Consider the following 14,006-nt stretch of genomic DNA (forward strand, 5'->3'; position numbering starts at 1 on the left):
TCAGCCATAGAGGCCAATCTTGATTTAATGGTATTGAAAAAAGGATATGCGACATATGCAATGGCTGTAGGTTTGATAGGTAGCATAAATAGAAATGTAACATGCATGTAAAAAAGTACTGCCGGGCAATTATACTGAAATTTGAGTGAGTGAGTGAGTGAGTGAGTGAGTGATTGGAGTTTAACGTCGTGCTCAACAATTTTTCAGTCTTATGACGACCAAGGAATCCTTAGGGCGCATGTAATGTACCTCCTTGTTGCAGGACGAATTTCCACCTTTTATCTAGTGCTGCTTCACTGAGACGACTTACCAAAGGCAAGTAAGCCTCCCTGCCCGAGCCATTATATTGATATGGGTTAACCAGTCGTTGCACTATCCCCTTCATGTCGAACGCCAATAGAGGTTATTACAACTTCCTCTTTTAAAGTCTTAGGTGTGAAGTTATGGTATAGAACATGTTTCCAAGACACAGCTTATCACTAAACTGACATACATTGGTCGCAGAAATGGACAGGAATTGCGAGCAACCACGTCATACACTAGGCCTATTGTTAGGTCTACTACCAGTGTGTTGAGGATAGCACACTGAGACCAAGGAGTGCGGGGTAAGTAAATGCTTACATATATTTCTGCATAAACATATCCCCATAGAGCTACCACCAACCTTATGTCTGCAACTGCTTAGTTGGGCTTATTAAACACTGAGGTTGAGTACATGTGAAGCACTGACAATGCTAACATAAAGAGCACATGCAACAACTTTGACAGTATGCGCTGTTGTAACCAGCCTACACATTGTACAATGCTGAACTGAAATGGCTCAGAATGGCAAACGTCATTCACAGGTTGGCGAGCACTGATTGGACTAATTATGAAGTGTATAAATTATTACTTAAAAAATAGTAGAAATAAGTGAACTTACATCAGGGGTTGTAGAAATACGTGCCATTGGGCTGAAGTTCCATGTGGCACTGATGGACCCCAGTGCCTGAGTAAGAACTAATGCCATTGGATAAAATAGCCAGGTTTGTAAGATACGATCTGATTGGGTCCAACAATTTGCGGTCAAGACATGGTGCTCTAGAGAGAGAGAGAGAGAGAGAGAGAGAGTAACACTTTATTACCTCCTCACCAGACGTTGTTGTTGCAGAGATGGAAGGTTAGTATGTTTTTTGATAAAGTCATTAAAGTAACATGGTTGCCCAAATATTAGGTATTTTTGGGTTATTACAGAATGACATGAGTATAGGGTATTTTTCTCAAGAAATAAAAGTTACAAACTTTTCGTTAATCTCACTGCCAGCATTGTAGGTTGAGTGGATGTTTGAAGATAACCAAAAAAGTGAAAACTGGAAATTCTGCCAGAGTATTTAAATGAGGCGCTGTCAATTCAGTGGAAATTGAGAATGCGAAGAACGCTCGGTGAACTTCATGTGTAAACAAACAAAGCTGATTACATGCGTAACAGAAGGACTTACGACTCGCTCGTGATAAGATCGACCAAAAAGAGGCGTAAAAAAGAGCTCGACAGGTTGACAAGCAAGTCTAGAGTTGTAATTGGTGGTCATTTTGAACGGTGGAGTACATTGAAGAAAGAAACACGAAGAAAAACTAATGCTTGATAGGTGGGTGCAAATGTTGTTGTTGTTGTGGGCAGGTGTGTTAAACTTCGAACAGGCACAGGTTTCTGACTCTTAGTTTAATAAGACAATTCGTAACCTTCTCTGAATGCTGTTTAAGCTGCTGTACTCTGCACGTATCTGTCTGTACGTCGACCCTCTGTCCTGTCATCTCTCTGTAGACGTACTGTACACAGCAACTTCAGCTTTACAACTCCATTGAACCGTATATAACTATGGATATACAAGATGACGACAAAAGATCTTTGAAGTCGAATCCACCTGTCAATGTCTCGTCCGTTATGTTTGTCCGGCGTTTGGTTAGGTGTGGTGGTTTAAATCCCTTGTCCCATATAATGTGTTCTTGAGGTGTTGGTAAGATATAAATAAAAAAACATACAGCTCAGAGAGTAAATTGTCTTGTAAAATTACCACAGGTAGGGTTTTAATACAGCTGTTCATGTAAATGTATAACTAGTAGTAAATTACACTCCACCAAGCACCATGGCTTAAGCAGAATTAATTTATTGGATGTCACTGGTCTAGAATTACTCAAACTTCCATCACATTTGTCATACAATTACATTAACCCATCTGAAATTCCTGCGTGTCTGTAATAGTCTCCAGTTCTGAGTTAAGCGGAATTGTTTGTTTCTTTTACTGTTCTTTTACGCCATACTCGAAAAAAATTTCACTCTTACAAGAGTGGCCAGCATTATGACGAGAGTAACACCCGGACAATCCACATTTTGCTGACAGAGAGGGTTAAGCAGAATTAGACACCGCTACAAAACAGATAGCCAGAGGTCGTGCACACATGTAAATATCTACAGATGTGGGTGTATGGTGGTCAAGTGTCACATGGTGTAAATACTTAACTGCTGCTGCCTAAATAAACTACACGCATGGGTAATCTCACATTGTAGCGGGTCCGGCAACCAAAGATTGTAACAGAATCTGCGGATTAATGTGGATTCATTCACACGAAAAAATTACTTCCATTTTTACCGTAAATACCAGAAATATATGATCACGAAACGGTTGGCTTCATGCTCTATATGTCACCTCTTGCTCTCTGCCTATTAGTGGGTTCAGGGGCCTCCGTGGCTCAGTCGGTTAAAGCGCTAGCGCAGCGTAATGATCCAGGAGTCTCTCACCAATGAGGTCGCTCTGAGTTCAAGTCCAGCTCATGCTGGCGGCCGTACGTGAGAAGGTCTGTCAGCAACCTGCAGATGGTCGTGGGTTTCCCCTGGGCTCTGCCCGGTTTCCACCCACCATAATGCTGGCCGCCGTCGTATAAGTGAAATATTCTTGAGTAGGGTGTAAAACACCAATCAAAAAAAAAAAAAAAATTAGTGGGTTCAAAGTTTTGCCTGCTCTTTATCATACATGGTGTGTAAATAGTAGCAACTTAGACATCCATTGCACGTTGTTCTACTTTTGGAAAGAAATTGTGCTTTAAAAAAACAATTTCTCTTTTAGTCACAAGCACATATATGGCATTGAAATTAATTCATCCTTCATTCTGTTCTTTTGTTAAAAATGTTTTAAGAAATTATAGACATTTTTTTTTCCTCCTTCAAAGAAATTCCACTATCGTCGGTAAATCCACATGTATCACATAAGTAAGATTTGCACACTTTTGTTGCATAATCCCTGGATGGTAATTTAACTGTTTTAAGGTGTGTTAAGTTACAAAACGTTGTGTAAGTGTAATTGTAATTCTTCACTGTGTGTGGTCGAGGGGAGGTTATTAGTGTTTTACGCAGTACTCAAGGATATTTCACTTATACGATGACAGCCAGCATTGTCATGGGAAGAAACCGGGCAAAATCTGGCAGAAACCCACGACCATCCGCAGGTTGCTGACAGACCTTCCTACGTATGGCCGGAGAGGCTCACTATTATAACTGTTTGATGTAAATGTGGATAGTTAATTTCGTGGAAGTTTTAATTCATTCTCAGGCTTTCACTTACACTACATCGGTTAGTGTTCTTGGTGGAAGAAACTCAAGTGCCTTTGGCAAGTAACAGTAAGTAGTGAGTAGAAAAAATAAACAACTTTTTTTACATCACCCCTGGCACCAGCACAGGCCAGTGTGTATAAACAATGTACATCGTGGCTGTGTTGAAGCACGTATTATTGACAACATTTACCTGATATGGTATGTACTAATGACTCCTCGTCACCATATGCCCTGACTGGTTTGGCTGCGGGGTGGAAGTGAACAAGTCTGTGGTGTGCCTGGCGAATTGCGGTGGTTTTTTCTGGCCACTCCAGTTTCCCTACATCTATAAGCCTGACCACCGTCATATACGTGGAAACGTCTTGGGTAAGGCGTGAAACACCAAAATAAACAAACATTCCAGAAGAAAAGAGGAAGCAATGCACATCCCCTACCAGTGTAAGCTGTCAGAATTTATCTTACCTGCATGGCGGCGGCTAGCATTATGGTGGGAGGAAACGGGGCAAAACCGGGGGAAGGGGGAAGGGAACCGACGTAAAGCAAGTGATGTGTTGTCTTAGTTGACGTATGGACTGCTCATGCGCGTGTGCGTTTGGCTATATGTGGGAAGACATAATTACATTCCAACTGATCTTAAAATATAGCAAGGTTGAAATGTCCTTATAACATTTCTTTGGTTTGGATATTTTGAGGAGATTTTGAACGAAATCGTCATTAAAGAGTTGAACACCTTTGCCAGGGGGTCGGTGAATCATACCAACTTTATAATTGTTCCATCTACTTTCTGCATGCATTGGAACCTGCATATCTGCCAGTATGTATTCCTCTAAATTCATTCCTTCCTTGAGGGAATTGGCTGTTGATGCTGGCACCATCTGCATCAGCCAGCATGAGTAGACAAAAGCCTGCTAGTAGCAGTTATATAACATTTGTGCACATCTGTCTGCCTCATGAATCTACTACGGTATGGGGGTATCTTTTCCTGCAGAACGAAGACTTTGGTCAGAGCTGAATTTAAGTTAAATTGTTTAAATTATTTAATTTAGTAGAAAATAATATAAAATATTAAAATTTAATAGAAGTATCCTTGAATAGGGCCTTATTCTAACTGTTCACATAAAAGCTTAAACAGGAACAAGTTACGTGGCTCCTATCCTCATTCACGGATTGGGCGAATGCGTATGTAATACTTTATTTATTTATTTGTTTGGTGTTTTAAGGCGTACTCAAGAATATTTCACTTATATGACGGCGGCTAGCGTCATGGTGGCAGGTTGACGTGGTAGTTTAATTTAGCTTCAGGTTAACAGTATGTTGGAATTGTAGGAAATTCCGTTGTTGATATGTTTATAGTATTGATTGTGAATAAAGTCGGTTTATGATCAAGTAAAATGGGATTAATGTATCTTTTTAATAGTTAATAATATTTCTAAAAATGCAGCTTATGTCATACCGCGAGCGTCGGCATTCAATAAGCGTGAAGGTAATATTAACGTTAATACACGTACCTTACACAATACTGCATGCAATGAGCTGAGGTTTTTAATATATGTGCACTATAACATATGGGGATGTTCCATTGGTGATGTCCAACGTTCATATTAATTGACGTAAATTTAAATATTCACGTCTTGTGGGAAAATAGACAAATTGTAACAAATTGTTAAAACAGTACTTAAATAACGTTAGAGAAAATCATACTATGTACGCACAAGTCATTGAAATGGCAAGTAATTAGCATTGCTCGCTGTAATGTGAGCTCGGCCTCTAAGTGGTGACAATACATAAATCATAGTTATTTATGGTACGTGCCCACCTACAATCAAAACACAATGTACACTAAACATTGTTATATTTTCTCGGGCAAATCTTTGTTGGCGGTTTTGACTAGAATAATGCTAAAACATGGTTACATCGTTACAAAATGCTACAACATGGAAAATAAAGCCAGAGCAGCGACGACAGTGTGAGAAATGGGAAATGGTAACAGGTAACCTGTGAAATGCGGCCTTCGGTGAATTTCCCTCAAGCAGCGTAATAGAGCAATGCTAAATCCTAGTAAAACGTGGTTGATGACACTGTGTTCACACCAGTATTATGTGTCAAAGATGTGCGTTAAGGTTTCTTTGTACTGTCATGCTTTCAGGCAAATCTTTATCTTACTGTTTGGAGAAACATGGTTACTTATGTGGTCAGACCGGCCATAAAGCACAGAAAACATCATGCTAGTTTTAGGTAAACATTTGTCCGGACATACGACCGTTTTTGCCGCAGTGGTGGTGAAATAGGGTAGATTGTGATGTGGTTAGACCTTATTATTGCCATACGTTCAGGTAAACTTTTGTCTGAACGGACACCCGTTGTTGACGTATAGTGATCGTGAAATTTAGTAAATGGTATGTGTTTATACCTTATTATTGCCATACTTTCAGGCAAACCCTTGTCTGACCAAGTGGCCGTTGTGACTGGCGCCTCATCTGGTATCGGGGAGGCCATCAGTAAGGCGTTGGCAAAGGCAGGCGCACGTGTTGTCCTGGGAGCTAGGCGAACGGAAAAACTGGAAGAAACTGTAAAGGCAATCGAAAAAGATGGTGGAAAATCTGTGTGTAAAAAAACAGATGTTACCATCCGACAAGAGGTACAAAATGGCTCAATACACTGACAGTTTTCAAGAGGGATAGAAAGAGATAGGCGTAACTGTGAATACGTAGCTACGTTAGCAAAATGCAGTTAAATTTACTACAACCCCTATTGTTTTTCACATAGTGATGTAAAGGTACCATTGAAATATACACCAGCATGATGTAAAGTTACACTAAGAAAGGTTGCATATAATTTGATACATTAATGGTGTGAACCTTTCGTAGGCACTTGTATATTTATACAGTACTTTTTATAGATATATTTTTCTATTTCATAATCTCCATGTGATAGAATACACCAAAATATTGTGCATATATATGTATACAGGTGTCTGAAACAGCCTTGTATCATACCAATCGCTTGTTGGCTGCATATTAATGCTTCGTTTCCAGGATACAGGCCAAGACACAATACATCTGCCCGGCCGCCGCCGTATAAGTTTTGAGTGCGGCGTAAAACACCAACCAAATAAATAGGACACAATACAAGGTTTTCGAGCTTGCGGAGCCTCGTTGGTAATCCGTGAAATTTAACATCGCCCACAACACAAACTGACGTCACTATGTTTTCATTTCGGTGTAACTCAAAAACTGCCCATGAACATATTCCCCACAAAAATTGTCATTGCCAAAATATATGAGCGACTCACAACTGCTATTACACAGGGTCATTTATTACCTTAGGTAGGAAATTCTGTATTTTATCCGATGTCATTGATGCTGGGGCCTTGGTTACATTTCATTTTTTCTTATGGTACTTTTCTTGCTCAGGTGAAGGATTTAGTAAAGTTTGCAGAGTCCACTTTCGGTCCTGTAGACATTCTGGTAAACAACGCCGGGGTCTTTTACTACTCCTTGATGAAAAATGTCCACGAGGACTTATGGGAAAAGACTGTGGACGTGAATTGCAAGGTAACAAATTATGGTTATGGTTGTATTTCAGACCCACGAGAAACCGGGCCGAAGTATTAAAATGATATAAAAGGTAACCCTATATGGAACAGGGTTAACACCACGGTGTCAAAAGATTTACTGTCAGTAACACTATTTAAGCCCTATTTGAAGTCATGAAAAAATATCTTCTGCAGTTTCCCGAAAATTGGCCTGATGTGAAGTGATAATATTCCTGACGTGGCGATAGATCAGGCAGATATGACGTCAAGTAAGGCAGTTATGCTGGAATGACGTCATACAGCACCTTGCAATCGTTCCTTTCTTATTACTCAATATTGTAGAGGACAGTGGAATGGATTTTCGTCAAAGCCGGCTAGTCATTATCCAGTTGGATCAAGAGTTCGAATCCAGTTGACGCTGGTCCAGTAGCGGTTATAAACCAGAAGTTTTTCAGAAACTTGTCAGGATTCATTGTGTCAACCATTTGTAAATATATTTTCCACCATGTGCTTGAAAAGCGCGGAAAAGACATTAGACGATATATAAATACATATACAAGTATCAACAGGGACAACCTGGTAGATGATTTTGTGTGGTGCCGATTGAGGGCCTTTCGATACCTGGCTGCCTCCACAGGGCAAGGTCTCGACGTGGTTTATTACAAAGGGCGAGGCAACGTGGAAGCTAGGTAGCGAGGTGAGGCAGCGAAGTAGCTTTCTCTCGGCTTTCGTGCTTTTGAACAAATTTGACTGTCCCCCATGCTTGAACCTTGCCGGCTGCTTCGTCTGAGATCAATAGATCCACAACAATGAGCCTTCCTTCTCTTCGTCAACCCTAGGTCAGGAGATTAGGCGCCTGGCGAGGTGGAATAGTTTCCTTCTCAACAACCCCTGCAACCCACCCCCGATTTAAGCACTGTTCTCTCATGAATACGATATGATGGACTAAAATGTAAAAGGCGTCAAACAATTAACATAATGTGGTGGTATCCCTGTACAATTTTATATTTACTACGTACAGTGCAACAACAGAAAACAAATTGCAAGAACAAATTGAAAATGTTTTCTTTATTTTTAATTAGTATTTTCGTGGTGTCTCTATAAAAACAAAGTATTAAAAACGCAAACAAACTTGTGCAACTTTGGACTCAATCCGACTGTTTATATGCAGCCTCCAATACAAGAATGAAACAGATCCACATGCATATATTGCTTAAACAAGGTACCAAACGTCATCTCTGGCCAAGCAGCGTAACTAGACCGAAGGGAATCCGTAAAGAATAGGTTGCTGATTACGTTATCATTTCCACGTGACTTACCTGTATGCCAGTTCATTCATGCTTACCTGAGTAAACCTTGGTGAACGAAGACTGTGCAAATGGAGCAAACCGTGTCAAATGTTGTTCACGTGACTAAAGCACGTGACACTCGCTCATGCGCATTTCAACCTTACCATATTTGATCTCCGTTGAACGCGTCTAAGAAACACTTTTTACCATAACAAATCAAACGGCCTAGTAGTATACATGTCCAGCTAAGACTTCAGTCTGACAGAATTCGAATCCATAGGTTTTCAAGAACTTTCATGTACGATAAAAAAGTAAGGTGTTAGCAGAGCACACTTGACTGTATATCAACTGACAAAGAATCGTATGAAAAAGAGTGTATTTTCGCCAGCTCCTTTCAAAATCGAACATATCCACATTTCTTTTTAACTAAAAAAAATCTGTACGAGCACGTGACTGTGGGGGAAAAGATGACGTCAAAAATCATGCGGAGAGCAACACGTAAAGAGCAACCTAGCCCTTAGAGCTCCCCTAACAAACTTATTTCCCGCGTTATCGAGGCAACGAACAATAATCTGGTGGATGCATTCTACTAGAGTTATCTCCCCTTGTCCGTTGTCTCTCTTCTGTTTGTCAATATTCTGACGATAAGTTGTTATCGCCGCACAAGTTCGGCAATTTGAAGCACCTACTAACTTTTCTCCTATATTACACATTTTACTACTATTTGAAGTAATAAAACATATTGTGCACGTCTTTAGTAAACAGCTGATGCGTATTAAAAGAAGCAGCATTCGAAAATCAGAATGCAAATTTGCATTGTACTATACCAATTGATCGATCTGGAACCGAAAAATAGTGGTGGGTTTCTTCCAACGGTAATGCTGACGGCCGTGGCGTATGCGAAATATTATTGACTACGGCGTAAAACATCAATGAAATAAATAAATAAATAAAGAAAGAAATAAATAAAACCTGAAGGTTTCGTATTATATGTGCAAAACATATAGGGACAAGTTTCACGTGCGATTAATCTATGAAATGCCTAGAAAATTATTGACAAGTTTGAATAAAAAATTTCAAGTGCATCCCAAAGGGATTCCCATAACATAATTCTGGGTATGCTCCAGACTGCTGTGTGTTCATATATATAGTCATATATCTTGTCTTCCTTTGTGAATCAAACAGGGTGTTTTGCATGGAATTGGAGCCGTCATTGGTGGAATGGTTGAGAGAAAGAAGGGGCACATCGTTAACATATCGTCAGAAAATGGAAGAAAAGTAAGAGCAGTTTTTACGCCACATAAACATGTAGCTAATGCTACTAATGGCGATGGAGTGCAACGTCATTTCTTTGAGCTCTTTGATGAAGGTTTTCCTAACAGGAGTAAAAATATGTGATTTGTTGGCATTTGGTCATACGTAACCGGTGAAATATGGCTCCTTAGTTAGGGTGTTATTCTAACTGTAAAAGCTTAAATTGTGGTAAATTAATACTCGCCCTTTATCTCCATGACTTAAGAAGAATTAGGTAACAAAATGGAGTGATGTTAATACGAATTTATTGTATGTCACTGGTGTAGAATTATTATTCCTTATTCTAAGATATTGTTGCAGTATTCCCCTCTGGAAAGATGACACACTGCATCTGCGTCAGTTCCGACACAGGGTGTGGTCTCTTACAGGCATATGTGACAAAAGAAATAATTTGAGCCCTGTTTACCCTGCCTCATCTACGTTCCATGAAGGGCACTTTAATTCTGCTATTACTCATAGTAAAGCTCGTCCTCAACTTGCCAAAGGTCGGTGGTTTACTCCAGGCACTACGATTTCCTCCGATTAAACAGCTGACGGTATCAGTGAAAAATTCCTGAATATGGCGCTATAACTTCAATCAACCAATCAATCAGGCAATTATTAAATCATCTCTGTTTTCATGTCAGACATTCCCTGGCTTCGCTGTGTATTCCGGCTCCAAGTTCTTCGTGGAGGGCGTGTCTCGCTCTCTGCGCCAGGAGGTGTGCAAACATGGGGTTAAGGTCACATGTATTCAACCCGGCGATGTGGATACGGAAATATTCGGCTTGTGTGAGGTCGATCAAGAGGTAAAGTAAAAGCAACAGGGTATGTTTATGTAAATGAAGCTGTTTTACACGACGCGATTTGTCAGTCCACTCCTCAAGTTAAACTAGGGGAATATAATTAAATTACATCCCGAACGCCTTTATTTTCACGCTAAATGTTTCCTAGATGCAGTACTTATCTTATGTTAGTTTGTGAACTTTGTACGATTTTTCTTGATCGTACTTCTCATTCCGTACAGTATGGTATAAATCTGGTAGACAGAAATTAGATAGATTGTCCATTTAGGACCTTTGTTCATGTATACAGAAAGAAATATTCCTTGCATCATCTAATATGGAAATTATTTATCAAGTACGCAGTTTTCGAGTTATTTAATTACAACAGTGGCTTTCCAGTACAAAGTGCCGTCACAGTTTTATGACATGGTGAGGCTATATTAAAGTAGAAAACGTAAAACTGATGCCAAACTGATTATGGGAAAACGTACAAATAGGGTCAAAATCCAAGTTGAATACATTTCTTAGCTGAAAAGACCAATTTCAAGTGCAAATATATTTATTAAAAATGTGTTCGACCCTTATAGTGACAGAAAGACAACATATACCAAGAGGTGGTCCCAAATACCCACCATACAAAAACATTTTCAAATGTCTCTTTCTCTTTAAACAAAAATCGACCAGATTTACAAACTAACTTTTCACACTCTTTCGTCAGAGCTAGTAATTTAAAAAAGATTTTCTTCTTAAAAACTGGCAAATTTACCCTATCGTGCATTTGTACGACTACCTCGTCACCCTGTCATGCTCGTCACATTCTGTCCTAAAGTCATATCTCGAAATCTGCGTATTGCAGTCAAATGAAATTCTGTTTCAGGCTATCGAGAAGTATGGAAGCTTCCCTCAAAAGTGTAAGATCCTGGAACCTGTAGACATCGCCAGTTCGGTTCTCTATGCTCTTACCCAGCCCGACCACGTAGCGATCAATGAGGTGTTGATCCACCCAAAGGAAGCACCCCTTGACTATTAACACTGCTGGGCGCGGGGTTGTGTGGTCACAAATTGGGACTCCTAACGTTGAGTACTTCATATCGGTACACAAAACTTGAAAACTAATGTAACGGCGTATGCCAGCTTCTAGTACACATGTGTGGCATCACCGCTGATATCGCATTGCGACGAAGAAACAGTTACACTGAGGTTCTGGGTTTGATACTGAAACTTTATTTGTTAGATCGAGAGCTCTGTGAAAAGCTCTGTTAACAGGCCATTTTACACAAAACGAAAACTGGGCACCAAATGACGGTTATAACATTACGCTATGTGCGTTTTACATTTATACCGTTTTACTCGAAATAAAGCTTCTAGATGAAAGTTGTACAGTTATCCAGAGGAATTACAACTTGTCATTACGTTGGCACTAACAGTTATCACAAACAAAAACCATACTAACCACCATACCTCGGTGAACTTAAACAGGATTCGCATTAGGTTTTCTCAAAACTGTCCGCACGAAGGCACACAAATCAATACACAAACACGGGGAACAATTCTCATAATACAAAAGGGAACTAATGTTGACAACTCAATCTCAGGCCAAGTACAGGCCCTTAACAACTAAAGTATTTATTTTTTGAGGAAGAAAATTGTGCACGTCTGTATTACATATAAAATTGCACCTTATATTCGCAGCATAATAGGTTCTTTACATGCATTTTACCTTTTCTTACCTTTTACCTTTTCTTACTTTTTACCTTTTTTTTACTATTGATATGAACGAAAGATGTAAAAATCATCCTTGTTTTCCTTGTTAAATAGAGCGTGTGTAGTTTTCTAAGTAGAGAGTTTGTTTTAAACGAGTTCGCCTTGTTTATTCTGGTAGAGAACCATTGCCTCCTTTCCTCATTCGCCTCAGCTCCAGCTTAATCGACTGAGGCCTAAGGCCAGGAGATTTGGCAACTACCTGGTTGATTTAGGACTTCAATGTCCTCAATTCGTAATCTTGATTGCTACTGTAAAAGCAGAATATATTGGGTTACCGCTTCAAGAGTGAGTAAGTGAGTGCTTGGGGTTTAACGTAGTATTCAACAACTTTTCAGTCATGACGACGAAGGAACCCTTAGGTTGTATGTAATGTGCCTCCTTGTTGCAGGACGAAGTTTCAGTTGTTTAACACAAGAGTCAGTGACGTCACTGGAAAAAGAGCGGTTCCTTCGACTGCGTAAACAGCTTGACGAGTGTCGGGCGGTGTCGTCGACCGTTAGCACACTGATTGCAGTGTATGTACCTTAACGTCTTACTTAACAATTTTTCTGTCATGTGAGGACAAGGAATCAGGTGTGTGAACTTATGTTATGTCTTCCGTGATCCATGCCGCTAAAGTGCTACCGCCACTGAAGTATCATGCTGACATCAGACATGATACCCCATCCGGTCACATTATACTGACACAAGGTCAACCAGTCATGCTTCCTTGCTCTAACCTCTCAGTTCTGAGCACCAAGTGACGCAGCAGCAAGTACCATTTGTAAAGTCTTTGGTATGACCCGATCCGGGTTTGATGCTCGAGTCTCCCGACTTCTAACCATTAGGCCATCAAAGGGGTTCATGCTGGCTTCGTCTCTGGCCGTACGTGGGAATATCTGTCAGGTACCTGCGGATGGTCTTGGGATTCCCCCTGGTTCTGTCCAGTTTCCTCCCACAATAATGCTGGCTGCCGTGATATATGAGTGATATTTTCTTGAGTACGTCGTAAACCACAAATCAAATAAATCAAACCGAAACGGTCACACTGATTGACTGATCTATTTATTTGATTGGTTTTTAGCACCGTGCTGAAGAATATTTCACTTATACGACGGCATCCAGCATTATGGTGGGAGGAAACCAGGCAGACCGGGGGAAACTCACGTTGGTTGCTGCATGGCCTTCCCACAAACAGCCGGAGAAGCCAGCATGGAACCTGGACTTGAACTCACAGCGACTGCATCCCTCCCCCCACTGAATTGACCGCGTTTTGGTGAACCCGTTAAGTGGGAACGTCAAATAAAGAAATTAGAATGGCGATTTTTTTTTATAAAGGTTCTTGTGAAGCTTGTTTTACGTGGTTTAAATAGCGTTTAGTTCTTCAGACGATTTTCTGTATTTATCCTAATGCAATGTCTCCACAGTAGTCCGGCTATTTTCAAAGATAAAAAGCGTAGCATTATAGTGGACGCAATATATTTTTAATGTAGAAATAAAAAATCGCCTTATTTAAATTTGCTTCGTTGCGAGAGAATTGAACATATGACGGGGTGTTAAATCAGTCTCACAGCACGGGATTCATTGCGAGGATAAGGCTCATTTGAAATCTATGTGAGAAGGCTGCAATCATTTTAAAATTCTAGCATTCATCTTAATTTAAGAAATATCGCAGGCACTGCAGGCACTAAAAATTAGGAAGCAGAATGATTGATGGCAAGTTAAATAAAGTCAAATTAGATCATTATTTTAACTGTTAATTGTTAATTACAAGT

At 40.0% G+C, this 14,006-nt stretch overlaps 1 protein-coding gene across 1 annotated transcript; it reads left to right on the forward strand.

The window, feature by feature from the left end:
- The first annotated feature begins 1,090 nt into the window (after window positions 1–1,090).
- LOC135464146 (uncharacterized) lies at window positions 1,091–11,874 on the forward strand. The gene is made up of 6 exons (XM_064741641.1): window positions 1,091–1,159; window positions 6,019–6,224; window positions 7,000–7,140; window positions 9,596–9,688; window positions 10,351–10,512; window positions 11,366–11,874. The coding sequence occupies exons 1-6, from the start codon at window positions 1,153–1,155 to the stop codon at window positions 11,516–11,518; spliced, it is 762 nt and encodes a 253-aa protein (XP_064597711.1). The 5' UTR covers window positions 1,091–1,152; the 3' UTR covers window positions 11,519–11,874.
- Window positions 11,875–14,006: the final 2,132 nt, after the last annotated feature.

Source organism: Liolophura sinensis, chromosome 3, assembly GCF_032854445.1.
Source record: "Liolophura sinensis isolate JHLJ2023 chromosome 3, CUHK_Ljap_v2, whole genome shotgun sequence".
Classification (NCBI taxonomy): Eukaryota; Metazoa; Mollusca; class Polyplacophora; order Chitonida; family Chitonidae; genus Liolophura; species Liolophura sinensis.

Excerpts from the sequence above, each read along its gene's own strand:
- LOC135464146 (XM_064741641.1), top strand. Across the intron at positions 6,225-6,999 it reads ATGTTACCATCCGACAAGAG|GTGAAGGATTTAGTAAAGTT; the intron begins GTACAAAATGGC and ends TTTCTTGCTCAG. Across the intron at positions 10,513-11,365 it reads TGTGTGAGGTCGATCAAGAG|GCTATCGAGAAGTATGGAAG; the intron begins GTAAAGTAAAAG and ends ATTCTGTTTCAG.